Genomic DNA, 25,450 nt, shown 5'->3' on the forward strand with positions numbered 1-25,450 from the left:
CGTAGACGAATGACGTCATCGGCTTTCAATAAGGAGCAAATAAATAAATGTATTTCCAAACATTTTTGAGAACATTCTATTATACAATCGTATTACAAAATATCACACTAGTGTCACTAGACTATAAATATTCTTAGTCAAACGTTGAAAACCACTCAGGGAATGACGTCTGAGAAACTTGTTTTCAAGGTCTGACATAGTAGAGAACCATTCTTTATATTATAAATGAAGTATGTACAATTGGCGCTCTTTGAAAAATGGATACATCCTAATACTATTCTATTACAATGTAGTTATTATTTTTCTTATTGACAGTCCTAATCAAATATTAGTTGTATTTATAATAAAAGGCCACATTGTCTATGTATCTAAGAAATTATGTGAAATTTTTGTTCACCTTTCCATTCGTGAAAGAAAAAAAATATAATGTATATTTATGTCACCGTTGTAATACAATTTTATAACGATATAAAATTTTTATTGTAAAATGTCCAGCGTAATCATCAAATATACATAAACTTATACTATGCTTTAGTTTTTAATAAGTCCCAATATTGTTCTATGTCCAATATGTAAACATTAATCGGTAATAGGTATTGGTCACACAATTGATCACAAAATTGTAAAAACACAGTGCCTCAAGCATAAATAAATAATAGCTAGTGTATTTGAATATTAGTATATAAGAATTAAACTAACCAAGAAATCGAACTAATAAATATTAAGTTAGTAAATAAATGTTGGTAAATTAAAATTTGTATAACCAGGTATCCACCAAAAATTAAATTGAACTAAGTACTAATTTGTCAAATACTCAGTATTTTGTTCGAACTTGTCTATATTAACACATTAAAGGCGGGAGTCGTAGTACTACGATTTATCTCGACTGTAGCTTAAAGGCGGGAGTCGTAGTACTTTTCTAAGTCTAAATTTTTTTATGATTACACAAAATATCGCCCGCTCTAGGACGAAAAACGAGGCGGGGCGGTCGCCGCGTTACCTAGCATACTTTCGTCAAGATCTCCCGCCTTTAATGTGTTAATTAAATGTATAGAATTTATTATTTAATATTCGAGTTAGTCACCCATAAATGACGAACCATTTGAATGACGGAAGCAAAAATTCTGGCCACTTTGTGCATAGAGACGACATGATCTTCCGGTTCTTGTGATGGCACTGCATAGAAGTTTAGGTGAAGAGAATGTGGGTGTATTGCTGTAATATAACATATATATGAGATGACATTAAAAGAAAAATGATTGCTATTAATGATATATTTTTATATCACCTTCTTGGTGAGGTAATCCGATTATTAGCAGTGGTTCTTGAGACAGAACCGTTTCTTCTATTCATACGACGTCTGAGGTCATTGGCATCAACGATATCATCAAGATCATCGAACTTATCGTTTACCTCATTCAGTCCTGAAGATTCGTAATCCGTAGCATCATCCGACATACTAGGAAATTCTTTTGCGTAATTCGTGATCAAATCTTCCCGCGATTTTTTCGAAGACACATACGAACAGGACATCTCTTCGTACGGTGTCATACTACGGCGAGTCCAGGATGGCAATGACGGGATACAGGTTTGAATTTTATCTGCAAGGAAATATATATTGAAAACATATGTAATGACTATTTCTATCTTGAGCAGTTTTAAATACTTACTTTTATAGAAGCTTATTTGATACAGAACTATATTCCATATATCATATAGTTTCTTCAGGATTCTGATATTTAGTGGTACATGAACTGATGGTACTGGGCTTGGCGAATGCTGGTACAAATAACCATTCGATGCGCCATTAGCATTTGTTAATCTGATGGATGGAATGGAACAGTCTATGGGAACAGTCTTTCTGTTTGGACCAAATAGATATTGTATTCCAACCATTACGTAGTGCACTGAAAAATGAAGTAGCATGAATAGAATGAAATCTCTTGCGGTATAGCTTGTATATGAATAATACTCACTCGCTGTGATCAAGAATATTAAGGCACTTATTGAGATGAAATCCAGGCATGCATCGGTGCCATGTTTTAAAAACGAAGCAAGATTTAAGGGAACAACTCCCATAATTGTAGCGCGGGTTAGGAATGGTGCTTGTAAGAATGCAGCAACTACCATTGCAATAAGTAAATAAATAATATGCATTGCGCTCCGGTAAGCTCTGTGCAATTGTTCGCCTGTAATTGAAAATGTATGTAAAAATTGAACAAAAAATTAATACAACAACTGACCTGTGTCACCAATATATTCAGTAATCCAGCCCAGCTTACGATCCACTTCAAAACGCATCGTGTCTGTTATATTCCAAATGAAATGAATAGTCTCATTGATCTGTTCTAACTTTTTCAGGGTCTCCTCATACTGCGCAGCAGCCTCCATATTCTGTGCAACTATTCGATTTGTGCTGGACTCTATTCTGTCCCAGATGAGATGAGCCTGAACTTGTATATTCATCAAATCAGCAATTACTTCCTTGTGATTTTCACCACGCTCCACGGACTGTTCGATGAGTTCCTGACTTGCCTTTTCTATAAAATGATATGCATTGATTAACATAGAAGTAAATGAAGATTATAATATTAATTTATATGGATGGTACCTAATTTGTTCCTTATATCTTCAGTCATAGCTGCTAGTTGTGCATGACCAGAACGTATAAGAGCTTTCTCGTTGTTTAATTCTCTCAGATTTGTAGTGACTAATTGATGTGCCGAAGCTTGAGCATTCTTCAAATTTTCTTGCTGCTGTAACAAGGCTTTATTTCCATCAGACAACGAAGACAGTGCTTCCAGGGTTTGCTCTTCTAGACGCTCTTGACTTTCCTATATCAAATTATAAATTTATTGGTACTGTTATTATTAAAAGAAAGATGAAATCATTACTGCAATATACTTACTGTTTACTAAAAATTAATTTCTTAGAAAAATATAGACGTTACCTTCAAGGAACTCAATGCTTTTATTTGGGAATGAGCTGTATGCATTAGTTTGTTTACTGTTAATTCTGTGAGAGCTCGAAATTGTGTATTTCGTGCTGCATAACATACAGCTCTTGCTCTGTTACTCATTAAATGATACGCGTTCCACATATCTGGGTCCATATCCGTTGTACATTGCTTCAGGGACTATGAATTAATAATACATATAAGATACTTACGTTCCAATATACTTTAACAGTTTATTTATTATTTTATTAGTTTATAAAAATTGTTTTATAATATTAAAATCGTTTTGAACACGGAAATAATGTCACTGAGATAATAAAGTACCTACAGGATATAAAGTTCATACAATACTGTATGCTATAGGGGACCAAAGCTTTGAGGGGGTCTGTCTTTTGAACTGGGTGGGGAGAAATGATGCAAGTTTGAACACGTTCACAGTGAACCCGCTCTGAAGAAGACTTAAATTAGGGTAGAGGTTCAGAGTTTAATGTGCCAACATTGCACTGGTAAGATACGTTATAGTGCAACATACGAAATTAGGAATTGAAATATACTAACCATCTCCTCGGTACAAGAAAACATCTTTCTGCCCTCAACTGCTGATTGACAATTGAGTAAATTGACGCTCAGTTTCGCAAGTTCCTCTTCAGTTATATCGCTACAAGAAGTCTTTATCTTCATGACTACTTTGTGCTGACAAGTATCCAAAGGAGACGAAACCTGAATTTCTGTGAGTTTTGCAGCCTCTTGAAGGAATTTTTCATCGTCAGTCATAGATTCATATGGAATTGATATGAGTGGTATGCCATCAGCGACTAATACTGTTGACTCAAGTGGCTTATTTCCCCAAACCCAATCGAGCAACGAGGTAGTTTCTACATTGCAAATGCTGAAGGCAATCAATGCCACTAGCAATAACAATGGCTGCATCTTTGCTGAATATATTCTGAAATATAATAAAATTGCAATCTATGCATATTAAAAGATTATTAAGAGATGTACATAAATAATGTCACAAAACGATTATTGAATAATATTGTAATAAAATTGTTATTGCTCTCAAAAGGTATTATTGATATAGCAATTCATCAAACAGTATGGGAAATTTAGCCTGAAATAAAGGGAAGGCATGGGCACACGTTTCGACGGGATAATTTAAAAATAACATACAATAAAAATATATCACTAGATATTTGTAATACTAAAATAATTTTAAACGAATGTACGACAGAAATACAGATGCGCCACATGTCGCGCACATTTCCTTCGAATAAAGCAAATTTATAATAAGAACAAGAAAAAAATAATGTAATTCCAATTGTAAGTATATATTAATACGAAATAATTTTTTTCGCAAATTACTGTATCCTTCCATTAGAAAAAAAATTGGCATGCGAAAATGAAATTGCGACCAAAATAGAAAAGATTTCAGGTAATGTTTCGTCACGTTTAGCTAACCAAAGAGTATAATTATCACATAATTGTCGTATAATCTAACACTAGTTCGAATATTTTATAAAAATTGTATATACTTATATTGTCATTCCTGTTTATTTAATTCAAGATGTCAATGTTTCTTTACATGTAAAATACAGCACAGGAAACGGAGTACTTAGTAAATTCAAACGAGATGACAAGTGTTTATTACTTCTATTTACCTTTTCCAACGGTCTTATGCGCACGCATATCCTATCATTTCCGCCAAAATAGAACGTAGGTCTATTTATGACGAAATGCAACAAGCGCCAGTTGAATAAATTCATTAAAATAATATAGCGTATATAGATTGAATATATTTTCTAAGTTACATAAGAATTTTTGATAAATCTTGTGAAATAATAATTTAATTTTTTTAAAGGCGACAGCAGCGCCACAGGAGAAAATAGCAGAAGGAGTGTGACGTATCGGTTAGAGTCCCTCTAGTAAGAGTCCGGCCAACACCCGGAAGGGACGCCATATTAAGGGGTTGTTTGGCGCCACCATGACATTGCGCGCTGATTTTCAAACTATCAATCTTTACCATCAAGAGACTCGGTCGAGTCTCGCGCCAAGTACAGGCAACCCGCCGTACAGGGCTTAACACTACCCATACTCAATATGAATCTCTCCCATACACGTATTCATACACACCATTCTATTCCGGAAAGAGCCCATAATATGGCAAAGCCAATCACTAACAAGCCTCACTGTTGACCGGACTCTTACCGTTAATCACAGCGGTGAAATATCAAAGCTGTGTTTACTATCAGAATTTCATGTGGATGTGAATATCGGCTGAGTACATTAAAAGTGATAACGATATAATTAATTGTTTATAAAGAAAGAGCATGTGAAATAGGTTGTATAAATTTCTCTGAACCGTTTTTGTATTGCAAGAGAGAAATTGTTACGTAGAACTGTAACATTAGCTGAACCTCTTATCGATATGTGAAAGGTTAATTAAAGTAAAAACTAGATATTCAAATAAAGTAATATACAGTAAACCAATATGAGAGAAGGAATTATGCGTGAATAAAGTATGGAGTCTTCCGCAGTGTCTTCTAATTTGGCTGATACTTCGCAACCAAGCAATGTTCAGCCAAACCCGTCAAAACCAGTAAGCATCGAATATATACCATTATTTGGTTTGGAGTTAAGTATACTTTTGACCAAATTTTCTTGTTCCAGAAAAGCAACAGAATCCCTAAATCAGTCTCAGTAGACAACGTTGCAAAGAAGTTCCTGAAGAACTTTGATCCAGAGCAAAGTGAAAGAGAAAAAAGAAAGTTACAGCGCAGAACGTACCTAGGCAACAGGAAGCATCTATTATATGATTACAAAGGTTGCTTTATGCAAACAGGACAAGATCTCTGTGATTGCCTCCAAGAAGATTGTTTGGGATGTCATTTCGCATGTCCTAAATGTTCTTCGAAGAAATGTGGTCATGAGTGCAGGTAAACCATTATCTTACACCATTCTTTAAACATAAATTCGTTTATCATACCTGAAGGTAAACAACATTTTTTTTCAGGAATTTTCGAAAGTGGAGCTACGAGATAATAGAGAATGAAGGCAGCGATGTTGTCATTAAAAATCCTAACTTGAAAGAGTCATAAAAAAAGTACAGCCAAATTACTATTAAGTTTTCTTTTAATTTAAAAATATTAAGGTATTTATTATATAACTGACTGTACAGATTACCAAGTTTTTATAAAATACATTATCAAACAAAATAATACATTGCAATGTTATAAAAAAAAATATAATATTAGTCCAATTGGCCATGCTCTATCATTCACTTCGAAAGGATGCAGAACAGTGATGGGGACAGTAGCGGAACAAAGGGAGAGCATCGTGTAGGTGAAAGCGCGTGAGACTGATACGCCATGTACATACAGTAACCGATACACGAAGCCGCTATTGATTTTCCGCGCAGGACTTTTGGCGTAGTGCGCACGTACCTACACACGGGCAATCAACCCCGATGTCGAGGGTGTACGCTTGGTTCTTGCACGAAATAAAGTTCACGTCACAAAACTCTAACAGTAAACCGGCTACTATGTAACGCGTAATTCATAACAATTAAATTGTGTCCGCGCTTTCAGACATAAGTAAGCACGTTTCTAGCAGTCTTAGTGGTTTGAGCGACGTTAGTAACCATTCTGGTATTCGCGTTCTAACGACACAACGACGGTGCTTCGCGCTACGACAAAACACCGTAATCGCATCCGGTAGATAATTAGGTCCGCTTGGTTTCCTCCCTGGTTCATTTGAAATTCTGCCTTGTTTCTCATTAACAAAGATCTCAACTGTACCTTTCATTCCTTTATCTTCATTCGCAGAATTCAGAGTTGGGCACTGGTGCGATTTAACGATAAGATCAGTTGAATTTTGGACCAAAAAAATCAAACGGAAATTTTACACCTGCATCGTATAGAGTGTCAATCAATCTGGCTATTCCCATGAGTGTTCCTGGTTCACTCGTGTATCCAACAGTGACGTAAGTGACAATACGTTATGGTGTTTCCCAACCGGTTGCAATCAGTTTGGTTACAATTACAAGAATACATGTTGGTACATTCAAAAAGGGCCAGAGAGCCTCCCGTCTGTAATCAGTGCAACAAAAGAATAAGAATCTAAAGAGAACAAGAGTAACTGATAACAAGAAATTCCTACAGGTGTCCCAGAACAGGATACTATACAAAGCAACCTCGATATCCGAAATTCCTCAGGATCAGTCATATGAAATAACTATATTAATCTTGACGATTTGGAAGTCAAAGGTCTTGAGAAAAATTCATCGGAGTCACATTGTATACTTATAGGATTTGCATGTGGAATTGCGATTTCGACATTGCATAAGGCTTAAACGTCAGGGACCCCGCACGCCGGGGGTTTGAATCGTCGAGACACCAGATGTGAGGATGCCTGAACAGAGTAACGACTATCGGGTTGTCGTTTTTGGAGCGGGTGGTGTTGGGAAAAGTTCCCTCGTCCTGCGTTTCGTGAAAGGAACGTTCCGCGAGTCTTATATACCGACAATTGAGGATACGTACAGACAGGTACGTTTGCCAATTAACCTCCAAGGAGGTCATGCCTTGAAAAATCCAAAGATCAATCTGAAATACGAAGCGTCGCGAAGCAGGTGCACGTCGGGACTTTCTGTATGATACAAACATAAAATGGAATGAGAACAATGTGCATGTTACATCACGGGTAACATCATGCAATTCACTATATATAATGCGCACGCATTAAAAACTCGTGGTACTTGTTAAAAATCAATATGCCGCCTATGGCTGTAAAAAAATAACATAAGAAGAGAAGAGATCTGCATAATCGTATGCCGTGATTTAGTGTAACTGGTAAGATCTTTTGATGCAGTGACTGTCAACTGTATATAGACAGTATGTACTCCCGGATTTCATCCTACTGTGAAATTCCGCGTGCACCGGTTAAAACGACAATTCTCATCCACAGGGTATTTCTGTCTCGTATTTGGACCATTTGTCATCTTCTTTTAAGACAAAAGATCTAAACACGAGACAGATGAATTTCATTTAATTTCACTGGTTCAAGAAGAAACTTTTGGGACCCTCGCTGTGTACGTGAGCCGACGCGTGTACGAATGCTATGAAAAGACGTATGACTGACCGAGAGCGTGTAATTAAGTGAGCAAGAATGATGATGAATGAGATGAAAGAAATATGAAGCGAGAAAGAGAGAGTGTGAGAGAAACTGAGAACAAAGAGAAGACATTAAAGAGTTTTCCAGGTGATAAGCTGCAATAAAAACATATGCACGCTTCAAATTACGGATACAACGGGGTCCCATCAGTTTCCTGCGATGCAGCGACTTTCGATAACTAAAGGTCACGCGTTCATCCTGGTCTATTCGGTCTGCTCGCGGCAAAGCCTCGAAGAACTGCGACCAATATGGGCCGTGATAAGAGAGCTCAAAGGACAAGACATCTCACAGATCCCCATAATGCTGGTAAGACAGTGGTTCACTTTGATAAATGTATTAAATAACAAAAAATTGTGTACTAAAAAAATTATTATCCATATCAATTAGATTATAATGACTTCTTCGTATTCGACAGGTGGGCAACAAGTGTGATGAGAGTCCAGTGGTACGCGAAGTCACAATGAGCGAAGGTGCCGCTGAAGCCGCGAATTGGGGCTGTGGATTCCTGGAGACATCAGCAAAGACAAACCATAACGTGAACGCACTCTTCCGGGACCTGCTCACCCTGGAGAAGAATCGCTCGGTCTCCCTGCAACCGGTGCAGAGCAACAACGCAATAAGCCTTAAGGAAAAATGTGCCGTTATGTAATTAATTCGCTGGTGCTTCGTGCATCCTATAGCGATAGACGAGGTGATTGTTCGACTAACGAGACGAGAGACTATAGATATATATAGGTCGTCTTTTATATTTTTCTTCTTGAATTTTAATCAGAATCAACTATCATCATCTTCTCGAGGAGTATAGCCAAATTAACGTGGAATCGAAGCAGCATGAAGTTCGACCATATATTAACATCGTCCTCGCTCGTTAGGCAACCATTAATCCATACTTATATTATTATTAATATATTACAGATTGAAATGCAGTAGGTCGCTCGACATATTCTCTACTTGATAAATTGTTGTTCGTTTTATTCTGCAGGATCGACCGACCGCGCGCGCATTGCGTCGTCCATGTACTGTATGTATATATCTATATGGATGTACCTGGAAGTCATGGAATTTACGATGCGCTTACAGGCGAGAGGGATTTACTGCGCAGTTCTATGTGTTGAGCTTTAAAGAATAATGCAACGCGCGACTCGAGTCTTGCGGCGGATCGAACCTAGGTTTTATTATTATTATTATTCCTATTCGAGATTCCGACTTATATATGCTAAACTACGCGTATATACATACATATATATAGTTAGGTATTGCATATCGCAGTTGGTCCTTTCCTATTTCTTAAAATCGAGCTTGTACTTAAAACGGATACGATCATTTTTGCTTTGGTTTGGATTGCGCGCATGCGCGTGTGTAATCCCTCTTGTGCGCAAGCGCAGACGCACACGTTGGCGGGAAGCGTTAAAGATTATGGCGCGCAATCGCAACGAAAATACGTAAGAAAAAGAATATATATATATTCCGAGCAGCCACGCGTAATGACAAATTGTTAAAAGATTCGATAAAAAAAGAAACAATATAAAAACAAAGAAGACGTCCATGTAAGGGACTTTATAAGGCGATATTGGATGGTCACAGAATCACGTGAGATCAAGCAAACGAGAAATAAATAAGTAAAAGTTGTTACAAGATTGGTTTTTGTTGAGTAGTTGTAAGGTTTTGTAATGACGCTATTAGTATTTATTATCGTCACGAAAAAGGGAAATACAAAGAGTCACGATTATATTATATAGATCCGTATATAAAACGCGCTATAATTATCATAAAACGCAATAGAGTTAAGCCCTTAGGCTGCAGGTGTCTTTTAGAAGGTTGCGTACATATTCGAGTACGTACTCGAATTCTATATACATAATGACACTAGTACGACATTATATATATATATATATACTATATATAATGACACTCTTAGAGGGTTATGTCGTTACCGTTGTCATCCTCGTTGGGATAAAAAGAAATGCAATTAGACGAATAAACTAGATCAGCAAGAACTTAAGGAACGACAAAGTAAAAAAAGAGGCGCCCTATTCATGTCACAAGGAATATTTTGTCCTTAGTACGACTCTGGCAATTTAAATATGAGAAATGTAGGAGCGCAACATCTGTCGTCGATCACGTGACCAAATGATCAAAGTGACAAGATGGCGGACGGCATCGTACGATTATGCTCGAGTATTTGCAGTTACGGAGATTTTTTAAGTTTTCATTTATTACAATCGCATTATGTCTACCGATATCAATGTATAATATTAATTGCCTGACCGAGTACATTCGTACACACAAGCATAAACGGTTTTGCAGAGATACTGAATCATGAGAATAATATATATCTTTCTCTCAACATACGAAGTATCTCGCTGGTTAAAGTTTTCTATGATCAACAAAGCTGTCACACAAGTCACGAATTTTTTCGACGATTCGTATTACTATGCTAAATAATACTATTATTATCATTAATTAATACTATTATTATTACTACCAACTACTAATACTGCTGCTACTACTCTACTACTACTACTAAAGTAGTGCATGCCGATGGTACATGTAATTATCGGCAGCAAGCAAAATATTAATCCTATCAATATTACGATTGCTAGACGAATTAATTGTTAGAATCGAACGAGTAATACATATCTTATATTCCGCATCGTGCGAGGCGAATAAAGAGATGCGTACGTAGGTCTCGGTAAGAGAGCAGTGGCGCGGTAGAGGGAGGGGGGGTGACGGATAAAAATTAAGTGCGATCGAAAAGAAAAAAATGAAGGGGAGATACGAGGAAACAACATAAACGATATGTTCTGATTTTCGGGGCCAATTGGAGAATAAGGTAAAACGTGCGAAGTGAAATGTGTTAGGCACGCGTTACCTAATATTATAATTGAAATGTTAACCTCTCTATTCGTTTCTTTCGACTTTAGCGTAACATGGTGATTACACTTTTTGTAACTGCGCATGCGCCGTGAGCTCTAATACTTTTGCAAATTTACTCTATATTTTACACGTACTTACACGTATTTACACGACTCTCTGTATAATAGATGTCATGTAATTTCATATTTACGTTTTATTCTGATCGCGAATGTAATAACACGGGAATATTGTCCATGGATATTTGTAATATTGCTGCGACAATTTTTCTTTTGCGATTCACTTGCGGATGCCATTTTGACGAGTGTCGCTACGTGCGAATTCTCATTGTCAATACGTTTTACGATTTAAATATGTGACGTGCCCGCGCATGCACTCGCATTCATGTTGGGCTGTTTATATTATATGTACGCGTACACGTATCAATGCAAAGAATACGCAAGCTATTTTTTATGTATTAATTAATTAATTGATTGATTCACGAATGCCTTGCACTCGGTTATTCGTGCACTCAGTGAACGAAGCGTGCTTTGTGTTTATTTGTAACGTTTTTATCTGTCGCCGATATATATCGATAAACATCGAGTATACAGTTTTTATTATATCACTTGGGGAAATTTAAAGTCACGCTCGTGACGCAGGTTGATGGCGATTTTCAATTAACTCGGAAATGGTCGCGTGATTTTGTTCTCCATTTGAAAAGCAATGAGTTCGTATGTCAGACACCTTACGCGCCTATTCCCGGGTTGAGGAGACGTCTACGTGGATCCTTCTGATATTCAATGTCACGGGTCAACGCTGTAATGATGTCTGAGGATCCTCAAGGTCTCTAGGTGTCTCCAAGATGGCTGTCTTGATCAGACTAAATACCGTCAGGCGCACAAACATATCCTTTTCGCGCGAAAATTTTGCATATCCAGAAGAATCGATAATATCACATTAATTTTTAAGGTGATTTTCAATTATAATCAGTCGTGTCGGTTCGATCTTGATCGCTATTTAATTAAGCGATCATGTACATATCGTCCGTTACGTGCAGGAAACATGCCTCTAAAGCATATCATATTATTATAATCATTTATATATACATAAACAATGAGAATGAATTATTGCGAGCTTAGTTGTCTCGCTGTGCCTGATTTTACGGATTTCATAAATCGATTAATCGAACGAGCGATCGATCGATCGCATTGCGATCTTTGTCTTTGACATTTTTTTTCTTAGTACGTTTCGGTTGAGCGAGACAAAAATTCGGAAAGGTCACGCTGATGACTATGCTTTTTATTATAAATGCGATACATAAAACAACAGCGTGATCGCGGGTAGACACTAGAGCGCATGCGCACACGTTTGAATATTTTAAAACTTCGCGCGCTTACTTATTAACCATTGTAAGAACAAAATATTGCGTTTCTTGTTTTCAGTGAATGTTGATAATCTGTATTCCGGCATATTTGTATTATATTATATACATATATATTTATATCTGCATTTCTTGTGCTTGGTGTATGCACGCGTTCACGTTAAAACTCAGAACAACGGAATGACATATCAAAAACAAATGTACCCTGTCCTGCACGTTACCAGGAGTGCGTAGATCGATCGGCACGCACAGAATTTTAATATTATAAATTTAATGCGATATATAAGGATCGGATTAACGCTGGTCTTATTGTATCCTGAGGATTTCATTATTTATTCGATTGTTACTGGCTAATTGAAATCTGTACTCGTATCTACGAATTACACGATCTTGATTCTTGGCAGCGGTTATCTTTTTCTTAATCACTCTGTATTCCTTCAGAATAATCCTTGTATCCCTCATTTTTTTTTATATACTCATGAGTTACGTAACCTGATTATTTTTATGATAATTTCTAACCCTCTTTTTTTAAACTGCTGGTGTACGTATTGTTTTGCAAGAACTTTTTTTTAGCATGGCCCAGTAGGAGTGGCGAAGAGAGCAAACAGGCTGGAACCAATCGAGGAAAAAGGGTGGTCCGGCTGCTGTTTACCTTTGACCCCCTCCGGAGGGATGTCGGGATAACGTTGGTTAACGTCTACCAACGTTCCCTGACACCGACTACGTGTATCACAGCCAATCGGAGAACGTGTACGTGAAAGAAAATCTCGAGGCTGTTACCGAAAATGACTGGCTTACAGGCAGAAAACGCTTCAGTCTTTGATTAGCCATGAGACAGTGCAATTTGGAGGATCTTCTTTTTTGTGTCTTTTAAAAAAAGAAAAATCTCCAACAGAACACAAGGATACAGTTGATTAAGGGATACAAGTAATTATTGCTGCATTCCGTGGCCACGCTCTTACAAATAAAAAAGTGAAAGGAATTTTTTTAAGTTTCTTATATCTAATCAAGAAAACTAGGTATATTACCCTTTTATTTTTTATATACAGAGTGATGATTCTTGTTCCCGTGAAAGTGGTACCATCACGCAAGCCACTATGCGACCGGTGAAAATATTTTTGGGACAAATACATTGATTCCTGGCAGAGAAGTGTATTTAAGAAATAACAGAGATAAAGCATAAACTGTGCAAATAAATTGAAAACAATACTTAATCATGCTACGTGGAAAGTCAAAGAAATCTGATCAAGAGGATCGAGATGCTGAGGGAAAGCAAAGAAGACCAAAGTGTGCGCGTTGCAGAAATCATGGTCTGATCTCATGGCTTCGTGGTCACAAGAGAGAGTGTCGTTACAGAGAGTGTCTTTGTCCTAAGTGTTCCCTGATTGCAGAAAGACAGAGAGTAATGGCTGCCCAGGTAAAAGAAGGTTTAAAACATTTTTTGTTTACCTCCTAAAAATTGAATATTACTTCAACGATGCGATTATGAGGTTATTAGGTAGAAAATGAAGCCAAGTTACCAATAATAATTTCAGATGCGAAAAATAAACGTCTCTTATATATGCATATATCTACACAACTTAGGGATACTATATATTGATATATCTGCTTCTATACTCGTTTGCTTCTGCTACGTCGATTCTCCTCGAGAGTTAAATCCATTAAGCGCGGTGTAGCATTTCATTTCTGTTTGCATAAGCATTATGACACTCGATCCTCTGTCTACATCGTAGCTTTCAATCTGTTTGATGTAACCACTTGTGTACGATGTGCTCAGAAGCTGATAAATAAAGGATCTAACTAAACGCTTTGGAAATTCAGCTAAGCTTCAATTTCGTTTTGAAGCTAGAGGCGTATATCATTTTCTGGGCAATCGTCCTGGCGTATACTATTTGTACGAGGAATGATGAGCTTCTTGTCGATTGGATGTATTTTTGGCGTGATCCATAATGAGATCCTGTAGGCGGTCGAGACAATGTCGTGGGTGGTCCATCTTGTAATAACAGAGCCCAAATGTGCTGCTATGTATCTTTATTGACGTTGGGGAGCTCTATGCTAAGAAAACACATATGCAGTATCAGCTGGGGACGAATCCATTTGTAAATCAGATATAAAAAACACTAGGATCAATCGTGTTACCAATTTTCATTACTATTTTTTAGCATTTTATACTGCTTTAAGGTGGCCCTGAAGAGACAGCAGGCAGCCGAAGACGCCATCGCCCTGAGTATGGCAAAGGTAGCTACAGGTCAGAAACTAACACGACTTCCTCCAGGTAAAATTTTTGGTATGGCTGTCACGGAACCGAACTCTCTTCTTCGGGGCAGCGAGGAGACTTCCGGTACCGTTGGCATCCTGACTGTAGCGTCCGAAGAACGTGAAGACACCTGCCCCAGGGAGTCTAAGGACAAGTTGCCGGTGAAGGAGTCTACCTTGTCCAATGCAGCACAGGAGAGTCAGGTATATGATCTGGAATATGAATATTGAGTTACAGGATGTGAGACTGTTTTTAATAATGAGTATTTATTTAATAGAATACCGAAGAGACGTCTACCGGAAAATATAAGAACCTTCTCTTCAATATTAATAAAACCAGTGGTGACTGCACCAAGGAACCAACAGTCTCTCAAACCTCCATAGAAACCCTAGCGCGTTTATTCCCAAGCACCAAACTGTCTGTACTGCAACTCGTGCTGCAGAGATGTGGTCAGGATTTGCTCAAGGCCATCGAATACTTCGCTAGTCAAAGCGGTCTAGGTGGTCCCACATCCGCTTTTCGTCCACCGGCCAGTAAACCGGAAACTACGACTCCTGAGGTTTCAAGCCTGTTTCCACTACCACCAATCTACTCCAATTTGTCACGAAATCTTTATGGCGATGGTTATTGTCTTCTGGTTCCTGAACCAAAGAGTCTGGGAGAACCCGGAACTGGATGTAACAGTTTTTCCTTCGGTAAAGCTACAGGACACGATCCGGATAGTGTTGCTTTTAACGTACAATATAACAATTATTTTAATTCCAATGTTCAACAATTGCGTGAACACGTTTGCAATCAGATTATAGATCATCCTCATAGATCAGGACTACTTCATCTACCACCCATCATACCGGGGATTCCCTGCGTACAGCCAAACTGTACACAGTGCTATAAATTTGTCTAAGTTATCCTTCAATTAGGTATTCATATAATATAATATCTTATGCTGTGGTAGATTAGAAAGATGCCAAAGAAAAGCTTATAACGTATCACACTCCTAGTTGTATTAATAAATTATTCATATTCGTTCAACATCTTTCATTTTTAATTGATATGAATAACCTTTCTCCATTTGAGTTAGCTATCCCTGTTATCTAATAAACACCAACGATATAGGTAGCTAAGGCAAATACATATAACTTATTAAAATTCTACCGATGTTTCAGGAAAAACGTTCGCGTCCTGTTTGCCATATTTGCTGGAGTAATAGAGCGACAGTAATTGAGTTAGAGAGATTCGATTTGTCGTACAAACAGAATCAATAACCCGTATCGAGCGATTGATGCTTGGGGCGGTTTACTTTGGCTTTAGTTGCTGAGAAGAGAAAATAGGAGGTCTCTGTTCCCTGGGGATGTTCCTGGCGGTGATGCAGCGTTGTGCTTTGAATTACTAAGCATACATGAAATTTAACACCGCCCTAGGAAACCAGATCCGTTTGCACAGATTCTACAGTATTGGGCCGCGAAATTTGTCTTCCTTTTTAATCTTCTTCTTTTACTTTCTAAAAGTATGAAGATGGTTTCTAGATGGATGAGAGTGAGCTCCTATTTTATTTGTATAAGGGATACGATAATTAAGAGAAGATTTCATTTCTGTGTTACAGTAAACAAAATTTTAATACTTTCTCTTATGGGCGTACATGGTACGTTTGTGTATTTGGTTTTTTTTTTAATAGGTATATGTACAGGATTGACGATATACTCTTTTAAAGGTATGTACAGCGTATAAAGGGGGAAAAAAGAAAAAAAAATCGGAAATTTGCATGTGTCCGAAAAAAATTCCCGTTACTCTTCTACTTGCAATGATTTTGCAATTAAAATCGAAGATGTGGCTTGTTCTTGATCATGTGCCTGTAATGATATACGTAATCAGTTAGTGAATACAGAATCGGTAAATTATATATAAAGGAAATTAGAAAAATTCGATACATACTTATCTAAGTGTTCCCAAAAGACCATAAGTGCTGCTCTATCCAAGTGCCTTTTTGTTCTGCTCAATTCGATAACTGTGACAGCCCATCTGGCTACATTACCATCCAATTTCATTTCATCGTATTTTAAATGAAAAGCAGAAACTGAAAGAAACCATTGCTTTATAAGTTGAGTGAATGCATGTTAGATTCTTCGATGTAAAGTTTTTGAATGATGCATACTTTTTGAAAAGATCTCAACAGGATTTCCATCAAAAGGCCATCCCTTGAATTGCCAGGCAGGACCCATAACAAATACTGCAACCACTCGTTCCCAATCAGCATTTGTTAATTTTTGTGGATTATCAACGACACGATAGGGTACTGTAAGTCCGCCGTCTTTACGTCGTTGTAGAAGGACTTCGTTCTCTTTCTTGCAACCTTGGGCTCGCTTCTCCTCGTTACTAAAGTACTTGAGATCCTGGAGAATGTCTTTTGCATTGTACATAGTGATCAAAGATGTATTGGCACTTGGGATTATAATAATAGGCGTTCTGCTTGGTCGTTTATTCTGAGCTGCTTGCTGTGGTGTTAGTTTAGCTGCTGAGGTTGGTAACAACCCAGAAGATGGAGCCGAGGATGGATTGCTTGGCGGTTTTCGTACGGCTGGATTGGTGCCCTCTGTCACGGATTTTAAGGTCATACCGTGATAAGTACCCATGGTGTCAATCTTGAATCCTTCTGTTTCTTCCTTTTGTCGATTGAATCTTTCCTGATCGTATCGATTGTATACAGAGGGTTGTGGTAAAGGCCTCATTGGTGTTGATCTGGGTGTAACCATTGGTGTTGGAGCCACAGGCCCTTTCTGTCGTCCCTCTTCCCGGGCCTTTATACTTTGTAATATTGCAAAAATATTCTTTGCAAAAACCTTTCCACTGCTTTGAAGAATAGTTGCTCTTGTTCTCCACTGTCTTTCCCTGGAGACAATGTCCTTTGTGTCGTCAACGTCCATGTCCAGGATAACACGTAGATCAGATCCCATGCCAATGTCATCATTCTCTTTGATTGTTGTACGTTTTTTCGCTAATCGCTTTGCCTTTATAGCAGCAATTTTTTCGACTGACATAGCTTCAGAAAGAGACTTAATATTATCCACAGTGACAGAGGCTTCCTTTGGAGCATCCAATCTAGCTGCAAGCTGTTCTTTAACTTTTTGCACGTGTGTTTCCTCAAAGCGAGGTTTCTTTGAAGATCCACTTTCCAGCCCATCCTCTGCTGTACGTTTCACTTGAGTGGGAATTTCAAGAGGTGCTGATTTATCTATGGCGGCTGATGTGGCTGTTTCTCCATTGAGATAAGCCAACAGATCTTTCCTGTCGGGTCTCCGTACCACAGGAATGTTTTCAGCAGCTGCTTGCCGAACATATACTGGATGTGTAAGCTGGACATGTTTTAGCAGAAATAATAGGCACTCAAGGGTATAATATTCTTTCGGTGTACCCTCCTTTCCAGATCTGCAAAGAAAAAAGAATCACAATATTATTTAGTATCTTGTTCATTCTAGACTTACTTTACTAAGCTACTAAATAAAGAAGCATGTGACAGTACCTATTAATTAAGCTTAAACCAAATAAGACAAATGCATGTCTACCACAATGTTTATATTTACTTTGACTTTAGCCAAACATGTGCATGAGAACATAGTATCCCAATAAATAAATATTCCCACAAATTTGATACTGGGCATTTACAGTTATCCAATTAAAAAAAAACATTTAAAAAATAATTAAAAAGCGTCAAGCAAAGAAACGATGAAGAATGCAATAACAAGTCAGCCAGATTGAAGGAGTGTTTCGTGCACACTAAAAATAATAGTTAAGCTACTTACCCATATGTCAAATAGTTGGTCTTTACATTCTTCGGCCATGAAAATTCACCAAAAATTATTTGATTTTCTCGTTCAATTATCTCTTTTTTATTGACATTATATTGTCGGAGCAAACTCAATGGATCCGCCATGTTTATGCACTGCACTCACTTTGGGGCTTTAGGCTAGTTTGGATTATAGCGACAAAATGCTTCCTTATGCTGACTACACACTCCTACGCACATGTATACTTCTTCTTCTTGATCCTTTTTGGTTTTGTGCTCTAGAGAGCTAAGAAGTGCACAGACTATATATATATACAACATGCTTCAAAAGTATAGCCAAAGGAAAATCCTCAATTATAGCCAGGTTCGCATACATTGGTATATTACAAAAATTAATTCTAAAGGCTAATCCATATTTGAAATTGAAAAAAATAAATCTACAGAATAAAATGGTCAGCATTAAGCAATCGGTTTAATATTATATTATAAGATAATAATTATTGATTATTTTACAGATTAGTAAATATTTTCATATGAGCTGGTTTGTTTTACTATAAATCATAGATCAAATTTATAAAATGAAGGAGCAGATTTCCCTCTAAATATTGTCTCTCAATCTACCCATCTTAGTTAGAATTTTCTGTGCTTCTGAACATGGCTATTAAAAACACGGGCAGACAGCTTTGTTTATGACATTTCTGCGCTTTGACGTTGCTCGGAAATAAATCTGCTGCTAGAAACTTTAAATCACCCCTAAGGGTTGAAACTTTTCGTAGACGCAAGCCCCTGCTTTTTTGGTAAGATGAAAATTCATCTGGAAAGTCATCGTGACAAATTCATTTCCATACATGTGACATATACTCTAGTATTAATGGTGCAATGGAATAGTGGTTGTTTAACAGGAAATCTTGTTCTTCTTTAATTGCAGTATTCTGCATTATAATTACAGCACCGCTTTAATCCGTAGGCATAATGAGTTTCTCAGAAAAACAAGATAGTGTTTCAAAAGATGAGTGGGTCGCAAAACTAGAGGAGGGCTCCCATATTCAGCGAGTTTCTATGAACAATCTAATTATGAATTACTTGGTCACTGGTAAGATTTTTTCTGTATATGGATTTCATGGTGTGTTTCATAGTTTATCTGATTGATTTTTCATCTTATTCTTGTATAGAAGGGTTTAAAGAAGCTGCAGAGAAGTTCCAACAGGAGTCTGGAGTTGGTCCTACCGTGGAACTCAATTCTTTGGATGATCGAATTCGAATTCGTGATGCTATCCAAAATGGTCGAATTCAAGAAGCTACAGATCTAGTTAACCAACTGCATCCAGAGTTATTGGATAATGACAGATATCTTTATTTTCATCTGCAGCAGTTGCATTTGATTGAACTTATACGTACTGGCCGTATTGAAGAAGCACTGCAATTTGCTCAGAACCAATTAAGTGAAGCTGGTGAATCTGATGATAACATTTTGAGTGAATTGGAGCGTACCCTTGCTTTACTAGCATTCGATGAACCTCACAAAAGTCCCTTTAGTGATTTATTACATCCTACACATAGACAAAAGGTAAATATTCTTTAGAAAATATAAAGATATTACAAATTACAAATATACCATTATCGTCTCTCTTATCAATTATCTTTTTTATACATTCCAGATAGCCAGTGAGTTGAATGCAGCCATATTGAAGATGGAATACAGAGAATCGACTAGTCCAAGGCTGAATAATCTTTTGAAAATGATACTTTGGGCACAGGATGAATTGGACAAGAAAAAAGTGAAGTATCCGAAAATGACAGATTTAGGAAGTGCCACCATTGAGACTCCTAAGTAATTTAATGTGTGTAAGAGAAAAAGAAATATCAGAATCTTATTTATACGTTAGGTTATCAGAAATATTTGTGATTTTATTATATTATTAATGTCCAGTAGAAAATTGCAATCTTGTATAAGGACAGTAAAAGTACGTGATTGATTTTGAAGAAATATATACGATTGACATTAGTCGTTTATTTTTAACACAAAGAATATCTACAATCTCATGGCTTTGACTTGATTTGTTAATAAAGACTAAGCACTGCATTGAATACTATGATTACTCTATTATTGTAGCGGAAACCAATTTGATTGAGAATCAAGGGCTAATTAAAATGTGTTCTTGGGGACTAATTCTGTGCTCAATGCATAGCTGAATTTAGGAAACTCAGTACGCGTGATCATTATAATAAAATATAAAGATTTATAAGTTTTTATAGTCCTGTCAATACTGTATTCCTAAAATTTTTCTTGTATAGAATAAATCAGAGAGTGTAAACTTTTGCTGATAGTGAGTCCGAATTTATTGAAAAATGATCATAATGTTAATAAGGCGAGTTTATAGGTTAAAAATTAAAAGTAAAAAGATTATTCATTCAGTACGATATACAAGAGTGGCAAAGGCAAAATGATTTCTAGAAGAAAAAACGACTGTACAAAATTATTCACGTTTAGCACTTGTGAAAAACTGTTTCATCAAGGATATTATGAAAAGGAATTATACTAGTTTCACCAACCAAATACATACTCCATTGCTTTAGATACCAATCCTGTGGATCTTTGTGGAATATTTTCTGGTGACTTAACTGACTGAGGACTTAGGTGTTGATTATATCCTGAAGCAAGTGGACGAGCGTTTTGTAATCTAATGGGTGTACGCGGTACGATGGAATCAGATTGTCCTTGATGTATTCTACCAGGAGATGGGAATAGTCTCATACTTCCATTCAATTTAGAGTGGTTTTCCTTATCAGATACTAGTAAAACGCCTTCATCAGTACATGGGATCACACCGATCATTATAGATCCAGTAACAATATTTCCATTGCACGAAAGTGCTCTCTGAGCCTCTTGCTCCGAAGCGCATTTTATATGAATCCAATTGCTTTGAGTATGGGGTGGAGCATGCTTGTCTACTACACGTACTCTGCTGGATATATGAGAGAACACTGCATTGATTGCACTCGGTGGAAACCCAAAGACTGTCACCCACTGAGAGAGGCCTTGGGATTCAGGTGATGTAGCATTTGTAGACGTATCCAAAAAGAACGAGTTGCTTCCAACATTATTTCCTAGTAATCTTGATTGATTGCTGATAATACTTTGGTTATTCAAGGGTGTAGGTGACCCAATTTGTTGTGTAATCTCCAGAGTATCAAATAGGCCTCTTGTAGGAGGACCACCAGCATGACCTTCTGTTCCTATTTGGCCTTCCGAAGGACTTGTAACGTTTCCAAACATAGACTTTTGTCTATTTGTACGGAATTCAGGGGTACCATAGTGTGATACAGGAGACGTCATACCTGACCCACCAGTGTTTAACAACCTTGATGAATCATTACTTACTCTTGTATTCTATAATAAAAGTAAAGCATTGATATCAACACAATCAAAAATTTTAAAAACTTAGTATATCTATACATACCGAATGAACATCTCCAAGAAGAAAACTAGGTAAATATGCAGAATTAGTTCCAGGACTTCCTGGTGTCTGGGCTGGACTGCCTACAGGTGATCCCAAAGCCATAGGTTCCATCTTTATAAAGAAAAATAAACATATAATTCCAATAAATAATTATACTCTAAAACTTTTCAAATAAACATACTCCAATAGATTTGTTCTCGTTACCTACACTTTCTGCACCTTTGAAAAAGGGCAAGTTCTCATTGGTTACTTAAAAATATTATCCAATAAAAACTTACACTTTTAGAAAAGTGCAGAGAGTATAGCTAACGAGAACAAACCTATTGTTTCTGGAGCGTTATAATCTTTTAAGGTTATGCGAGAAGTGTATACAGGCGGATCTACATATAAAAATCATATTCTAAAATCTCTTATTACATGAGGTATCAAAACAATACGAAATCCAACTTACTTTGCGTTATCAGATAAACTTATCAATTAGAAAAATTCACTAATCATCGGTTGTATCACAACCTTTCGTACGTTACAATCAAATTACAAAATGAAAAGGCGGCACAACGTCCAAACCAAAAATGAACATAGATAAGCTTTCAATCGGGTTTCCAATGTTTCAATCTACTTTATCGGCAACAGCATGAGTTAACAATTCTATAAATATTAGATGGAGACAGTGAAGTAAAAATGTGATACGTTGTCGGAAATGGAATCCCAACAATGCTAACCCATACTTATATTATAAAATTAGTAATAAAGCAAAAATTGTCTAATTTCGATTATATATTCATAAATATCTCTATTTTATAAATAATATTTTAAAACATTTCTATTTTATTTTTCTAACGACCTCACAATTACAAATCCACTGAAATTCCTTGAAATCAAAAGTGACCCTTTCTCCCTGTGGATATTTTTACAATAATCAAAGGTTAAATTAATATAGATGAACGTATCCGAAAATTGCTACGATAATGCAACAAGTATTCCACTAACACGTTCAATAAACCAAACATCTCAGGAAACTAAGAGTAAAAATAATAAAACTACACCAGAATTAAAAACGTATATAAAAGCAGATCTTTAAGAAACATAACCATACTTGTGAATCTACAAAAGCAACAATACCTTATTATCGAGTGCAACAAAATATTAGTTAAAACAATTCCATACTGGCATAAGATAATTACCACACGCATATATCAATACACGAATCATATCAACACTGAAAAATTCGGTCTGTTCATCCTATCAATAATAACATAATATCAGTCCTGTCAATGATAAACATTAATTTTCCACGAAGCAAAGCAATGGTGTCATAGAGGGCAGCATATTGGACCGCCTACATCTTCCATAATTTCACTCGCAATTTCAAAAATCGAGATAAATAACCAGTCGTGTCGATATTTTTCTACCTTTCTCTCCAAGCAAGGGTATGCGCTCTCTTGTTTCATAAGTATAGTAACACCTTAGCACAAAATATACAAGTTGCCAGGCCGTCGACAGCGATGGCGACTAGCCAGAAGTTCAAATTAAAGAAGAATAGATTCTTCCCGTTGATTTCCTACTTTTCTTACCAAGAAGAAAAAGGACGTGACGTATCATGCAGAAGGGTCACTCAGCCGCCCACGTAAACTCGTCTGGATACCTTAAAACTGCCTGTAAGGAACTTTTCAAGGAAATTTTGTATTACAATAAATTTAACCAAATAATTAAAATATACATTTGTATATATTTCAGGCTAGCTAACTAGATCCCTGTTTGACAAACAATTTCGTTGTACTGGAAATTATGATTGATTTTGCAGGTTTCAGCGAAGCTACCATAACGCAGCTGTATAACGTGGACTGCGAGCAAGAACTTTCTCGCCTCTCTGGAGTCCTGTCAGCTAGTGGGCCTCCCTTCCTATCTCCAGGATCGTGCCTGTTGTCTCGCGCCCAAGTACCATTGACTTCTAGGGACCATAACAATGCTCACCAGACCTCGATGAAACGATCACGCCAGAAAGGTCATAGTAGCGAAAATCAATTCGAATCTTTTTACGATAAAACTATTTAGTTTATAATTAATCATTTTTTTTTCACATTTACCCGATTGAGTTCTATGATTACCTCAGAAATATAATCAACACCTAAATCATTCTGGTCATGCAAAACAGCAGTTTGAATGCTTTAATCGGTATATTTGTGTAATAAAAAAGTAAATAATGAAAAAGTTCAAAAATGTATAATTAAAAAATCGAATTATAATAATTCAACAAAAAATAATGCCAACTCATTAGCATTCGGCTTCTCTGTATTTCAATTTCTTAATCGTTTTACTAGTGTGCTTTCCATGAACCGAAGATCGAAGGTCACGGCCAGTCATTCTGGACTTTGCTCATCCTCATCGAGTAGGACGTGTGGACGTAGGTGACCGGTTAAATTGATAAAACGATTTATCCCTCATTTCAGATGTTACATTTTGATAGGTGGCCTGCAGTTTTCCAGGTCACGTATAATCGTCATGTGTGATTGGACTTTGGACTGATACCCAGATCTGTATAGAATAATACTGGTCGTTTAATATACTACCTACTAGTAACACGCAATGACGCTTTTTGCTAAAAATCTTCTTATCCGTAAAGATTTGCGTCAAACTCTCATATATATACAGGGTGAAGCATTTAAATCAAAATTGTCAAATAGCTTAAGCACAAGGTCTTACATGAAAAAATTTTATAGACAAAATTGTATGAGCTTAATAGCCTACTTTAATTAAAACTTAGTGTTAATTACCTCGACGTACTAAAAAAATTGTATTGGACTTTAGGAACATCCTGTATATCAATATTTACCGAGACCTACGATTGTAAGGTATGTATATACATATCGGACACGAGCTAGTGACGCATTAGGCGAAATTATCGAAATAAAAAGACAAAAGCAAAAAAAATAAGCAAGTAAAATGAAAACAATAACACGGATGTGTGCGAACTTTCAATGTTGATATTGTTGTCGTTAATTACAAGATAGAGATTTGCAATGTCGTAAGGAGCGTCTGTTCGAAGTACAGACGTACGAGAGTACGAGTGCCGAATGACTTGAATGGTCCGAAGCAAATAATAATTTTTTGTCGAAATCTTCATGATAACTAATAATCGTGTGCGTAATTACATAAAAGCATACAGATCCGTTTAGCATGAAAAATTGAGCCTGGAGTCACTCCTCGTTCCTTGTACGAATTACTAGAGGCAAGGTATGCAGATAAGTTAGGTTAGGTTAAAGAACCTCTACGGGGCTCACGAGGAGTTCCCCATAAGTTACCTTCTAACGCCTTCTGCTCTCCCTATAAAGTTGTTTATCCGTTCACTGCTTTTGGTCCTTTAGCGACGATGTTGTTCCAGGTTGATTCCAGTTTACATGCGAATGGGTCTCACGATGAATGGTAAAATATAAGTTCTCCGTTTCCTCGATAATTTCTCCATTCCCAAAGAAACCGTCCATCTTTCTTTCATGTTGTTTCTGAAATTCTTGCGCTATACGATCTCTGGAGTACTTCGTATACTCTCTGTATTCTATAGACTCCTTCTACGGTAACCATGCACATCGGCCCT

General features: G+C 36.8%; 8 protein-coding genes across 21 annotated transcripts; 5 read left to right on the top strand and 3 right to left on the bottom strand.

Annotated features, from left to right (window-relative positions):
- Positions 1 to 60: 60 nt before the first annotated feature.
- LOC107263705 (protein brambleberry) lies at positions 61 to 4,756 on the bottom strand. Of its 3 annotated transcripts, none has more exons than XM_025080958.1 (9): positions 4,615 to 4,756; positions 3,515 to 3,902; positions 2,951 to 3,136; positions 2,612 to 2,834; positions 2,244 to 2,540; positions 1,977 to 2,189; positions 1,671 to 1,907; positions 1,289 to 1,601; positions 61 to 1,215 (listed from the first exon to the last, which is right to left on the bottom strand). In XM_025080958.1, the coding sequence occupies exons 2-9, from the start codon at positions 3,884 to 3,886 to the stop codon at positions 1,077 to 1,079; spliced, it is 1,980 nt and encodes a 659-aa protein (XP_024936726.1). In that variant the 5' UTR covers positions 3,887 to 3,902; positions 4,615 to 4,756; the 3' UTR covers positions 61 to 1,076. The 3 variants fall into 3 exon arrangements, with proteins under 3 accessions (XP_024936726.1, XP_015586684.1, XP_015586685.1); XM_015731198.2 differs by having other exon boundaries at positions 4,489 to 4,619; XM_015731199.1 differs by lacking the exon at positions 4,615 to 4,756 and adding an exon at positions 4,539 to 4,593.
- A 330-nt stretch (positions 4,757 to 5,086) lies between these two features.
- Positions 5,087 to 6,128, top strand: LOC107263804 (ARL14 effector protein). Its single transcript, XM_015731404.2, has 3 exons — positions 5,087 to 5,552; positions 5,624 to 5,889; positions 5,967 to 6,128. The coding sequence occupies exons 1-3, from the start codon at positions 5,475 to 5,477 to the stop codon at positions 6,049 to 6,051; spliced, it is 429 nt and encodes a 142-aa protein (XP_015586890.1). The 5' UTR covers positions 5,087 to 5,474; the 3' UTR covers positions 6,052 to 6,128.
- A 269-nt stretch (positions 6,129 to 6,397) lies between these two features.
- On the top strand, positions 6,398 to 12,762 carry LOC107263803 (GTP-binding protein Di-Ras2). Of its 5 annotated transcripts, none has more exons than XM_025080968.1 (5): positions 6,398 to 6,678; positions 6,778 to 6,935; positions 7,114 to 7,497; positions 8,210 to 8,428; positions 8,538 to 12,762. In XM_025080968.1, exons 3-5 carry the CDS (start codon positions 7,360 to 7,362, stop codon positions 8,769 to 8,771), a joined length of 591 nt encoding a protein of 196 aa, XP_024936736.1. In that variant the 5' UTR covers positions 6,398 to 6,678; positions 6,778 to 6,935; positions 7,114 to 7,359; the 3' UTR covers positions 8,772 to 12,762. The 5 variants fall into 5 exon arrangements, with proteins under 5 accessions (XP_024936736.1, XP_015586887.1, XP_015586889.1 ...); XM_015731401.2 differs by having other exon boundaries at positions 7,261 to 7,497; XM_015731403.2 differs by having other exon boundaries at positions 6,398 to 6,546; positions 7,261 to 7,497.
- Positions 12,763 to 12,884: 122 nt separating this feature from the next.
- Positions 12,885 to 16,102, top strand: LOC107263551 (doublesex- and mab-3-related transcription factor A2). 2 transcript variants are annotated; one of them, XM_015730877.2, is made up of 4 exons: positions 12,885 to 13,331; positions 13,409 to 13,776; positions 14,541 to 14,819; positions 14,894 to 16,102. In XM_015730877.2, exons 2-4 carry the CDS (start codon positions 13,576 to 13,578, stop codon positions 15,518 to 15,520), a joined length of 1,107 nt encoding a protein of 368 aa, XP_015586363.2. In that variant the 5' UTR covers positions 12,885 to 13,331; positions 13,409 to 13,575; the 3' UTR covers positions 15,521 to 16,102. The 2 variants fall into 2 exon arrangements, with proteins under 2 accessions (XP_015586363.2, XP_024936733.1); XM_025080965.1 differs by having other exon boundaries at positions 12,885 to 13,286.
- A 103-nt stretch (positions 16,103 to 16,205) lies between these two features.
- LOC107263816 (parafibromin) lies at positions 16,206 to 18,684 on the bottom strand. Its single transcript, XM_015731430.2, has 4 exons — positions 18,414 to 18,684; positions 16,769 to 18,039; positions 16,549 to 16,690; positions 16,206 to 16,466 (listed from the first exon to the last, which is right to left on the bottom strand). The coding sequence occupies exons 1-4, from the start codon at positions 18,542 to 18,544 to the stop codon at positions 16,430 to 16,432; spliced, it is 1,581 nt and encodes a 526-aa protein (XP_015586916.1). The 5' UTR covers positions 18,545 to 18,684; the 3' UTR covers positions 16,206 to 16,429.
- LOC107263818 (glucose-induced degradation protein 8 homolog) lies at positions 18,624 to 20,490 on the top strand. 4 transcript variants are annotated; one of them, XM_015731438.2, is made up of 4 exons: positions 18,624 to 18,761; positions 19,365 to 19,490; positions 19,570 to 19,964; positions 20,056 to 20,490. In XM_015731438.2, the coding sequence occupies exons 2-4, from the start codon at positions 19,370 to 19,372 to the stop codon at positions 20,230 to 20,232; spliced, it is 693 nt and encodes a 230-aa protein (XP_015586924.1). In that variant the 5' UTR covers positions 18,624 to 18,761; positions 19,365 to 19,369; the 3' UTR covers positions 20,233 to 20,490. The 4 variants fall into 4 exon arrangements, with proteins under 4 accessions (XP_015586924.1, XP_015586923.1, XP_015586921.1 ...); XM_015731437.2 differs by lacking the exon at positions 18,624 to 18,761 and adding an exon at positions 18,937 to 19,194 and having other exon boundaries at positions 19,326 to 19,490; XM_015731435.2 differs by lacking the exon at positions 18,624 to 18,761 and adding an exon at positions 18,937 to 19,194 and having other exon boundaries at positions 19,347 to 19,490.
- Positions 20,389 to 25,329, bottom strand: LOC107263817 (nucleoporin Nup35). 4 transcript variants are annotated; one of them, XM_015731432.2, is made up of 3 exons: positions 25,161 to 25,329; positions 21,859 to 21,969; positions 20,389 to 21,788 (listed from the first exon to the last, which is right to left on the bottom strand). In XM_015731432.2, exons 2-3 carry the CDS (start codon positions 21,967 to 21,969, stop codon positions 20,943 to 20,945), a joined length of 957 nt encoding a protein of 318 aa, XP_015586918.1. In that variant the 5' UTR covers positions 25,161 to 25,329; the 3' UTR covers positions 20,389 to 20,942. The 4 variants fall into 4 exon arrangements, with proteins under 4 accessions (XP_015586918.1, XP_015586917.1, XP_024936734.1 ...); XM_015731431.2 differs by lacking the exon at positions 25,161 to 25,329 and adding an exon at positions 22,310 to 22,557; XM_025080966.1 differs by lacking the exon at positions 25,161 to 25,329 and adding an exon at positions 22,179 to 22,210.
- Positions 22,888 to 24,347, top strand: LOC107263819. The gene is made up of 2 exons (XM_015731439.2): positions 22,888 to 23,516; positions 23,663 to 24,347. The coding sequence occupies exons 1-2, from the start codon at positions 23,459 to 23,461 to the stop codon at positions 23,911 to 23,913; spliced, it is 309 nt and encodes a 102-aa protein (XP_015586925.1). The 5' UTR covers positions 22,888 to 23,458; the 3' UTR covers positions 23,914 to 24,347.
- Positions 25,330 to 25,450: the final 121 nt, after the last annotated feature.

Source organism: Cephus cinctus, unplaced genomic scaffold, assembly GCF_000341935.2.
Source record: "Cephus cinctus unplaced genomic scaffold, Ccin1 Ccin1_scaffold0160, whole genome shotgun sequence".
Classification (NCBI taxonomy): domain Eukaryota; kingdom Metazoa; phylum Arthropoda; class Insecta; order Hymenoptera; family Cephidae; genus Cephus; species Cephus cinctus.

Coding starts and splice junctions, on each gene's coding strand:
- LOC107263803 (XM_025080968.1), top strand. CDS start 7,360: ATGCCTGAACAGAGTAACGACTATCGGGTTGTCGTTTTTGGAGCGGGT. Junction 7,498..8,209: donor TTGAGGATACGTACAGACAG/GTACGTTTGCCA, acceptor AGAGTTTTCCAG/GTGATAAGCTGCAATAAAAA. Junction 8,429..8,537: donor CACAGATCCCCATAATGCTG/GTAAGACAGTGG, acceptor CGTATTCGACAG/GTGGGCAACAAGTGTGATGA.
- LOC107263818 (XM_015731438.2), top strand. CDS start 19,370: ATGAGTTTCTCAGAAAAACAAGATAGTGTTTCAAAAGATGAGTGGGTC. Junction 19,491..19,569: donor TATGAATTACTTGGTCACTG/GTAAGATTTTTT, acceptor ATTCTTGTATAG/AAGGGTTTAAAGAAGCTGCA. Junction 19,965..20,055: donor ATCCTACACATAGACAAAAG/GTAAATATTCTT, acceptor TATACATTCCAG/ATAGCCAGTGAGTTGAATGC.
- LOC107263817 (XM_015731432.2), bottom strand. CDS start 21,969: ATGGAACCTATGGCTTTGGGATCACCTGTAGGCAGTCCAGCCCAGACA. Junction 21,789..21,858: donor TTCTTGGAGATGTTCATTCG/GTATGTATAGAT, acceptor CTTTTATTATAG/AATACAAGAGTAAGTAATGA.
- LOC107263551 (XM_015730877.2), top strand. CDS start 13,576: ATGCTACGTGGAAAGTCAAAGAAATCTGATCAAGAGGATCGAGATGCT. Junction 13,777..14,540: donor AGAGAGTAATGGCTGCCCAG/GTAAAAGAAGGT, acceptor TACTGCTTTAAG/GTGGCCCTGAAGAGACAGCA. Junction 14,820..14,893: donor ATGCAGCACAGGAGAGTCAG/GTATATGATCTG, acceptor TTTATTTAATAG/AATACCGAAGAGACGTCTAC.
- LOC107263816 (XM_015731430.2), bottom strand. CDS start 18,544: ATGGCGGATCCATTGAGTTTGCTCCGACAATATAATGTCAATAAAAAA. Junction 18,040..18,413: donor ACCAACTATTTGACATATGG/GTAAGTAGCTTA, acceptor TTTTCTTTGCAG/ATCTGGAAAGGAGGGTACAC. Junction 16,691..16,768: donor TGTTGAGATCTTTTCAAAAA/GTATGCATCATT, acceptor GGTTTCTTTCAG/TTTCTGCTTTTCATTTAAAA.
- LOC107263819 (XM_015731439.2), top strand. CDS start 23,459: ATGCAGAAGGGTCACTCAGCCGCCCACGTAAACTCGTCTGGATACCTT. Junction 23,517..23,662: donor TGGATACCTTAAAACTGCCT/GTAAGGAACTTT, acceptor TTGATTTTGCAG/GTTTCAGCGAAGCTACCATA.
- LOC107263804 (XM_015731404.2), top strand. CDS start 5,475: ATGGAGTCTTCCGCAGTGTCTTCTAATTTGGCTGATACTTCGCAACCA. Junction 5,553..5,623: donor AGCCAAACCCGTCAAAACCA/GTAAGCATCGAA, acceptor TTCTTGTTCCAG/AAAAGCAACAGAATCCCTAA. Junction 5,890..5,966: donor AAATGTGGTCATGAGTGCAG/GTAAACCATTAT, acceptor ATTTTTTTTCAG/GAATTTTCGAAAGTGGAGCT.
- LOC107263705 (XM_025080958.1), bottom strand. CDS start 3,886: ATGCAGCCATTGTTATTGCTAGTGGCATTGATTGCCTTCAGCATTTGC. Junction 2,835..2,950: donor AAGCATTGAGTTCCTTGAAG/GTAACGTCTATA, acceptor AATTTGATATAG/GAAAGTCAAGAGCGTCTAGA. Junction 1,602..1,670: donor TCAAATAAGCTTCTATAAAA/GTAAGTATTTAA, acceptor ATTTCCTTGCAG/ATAAAATTCAAACCTGTATC.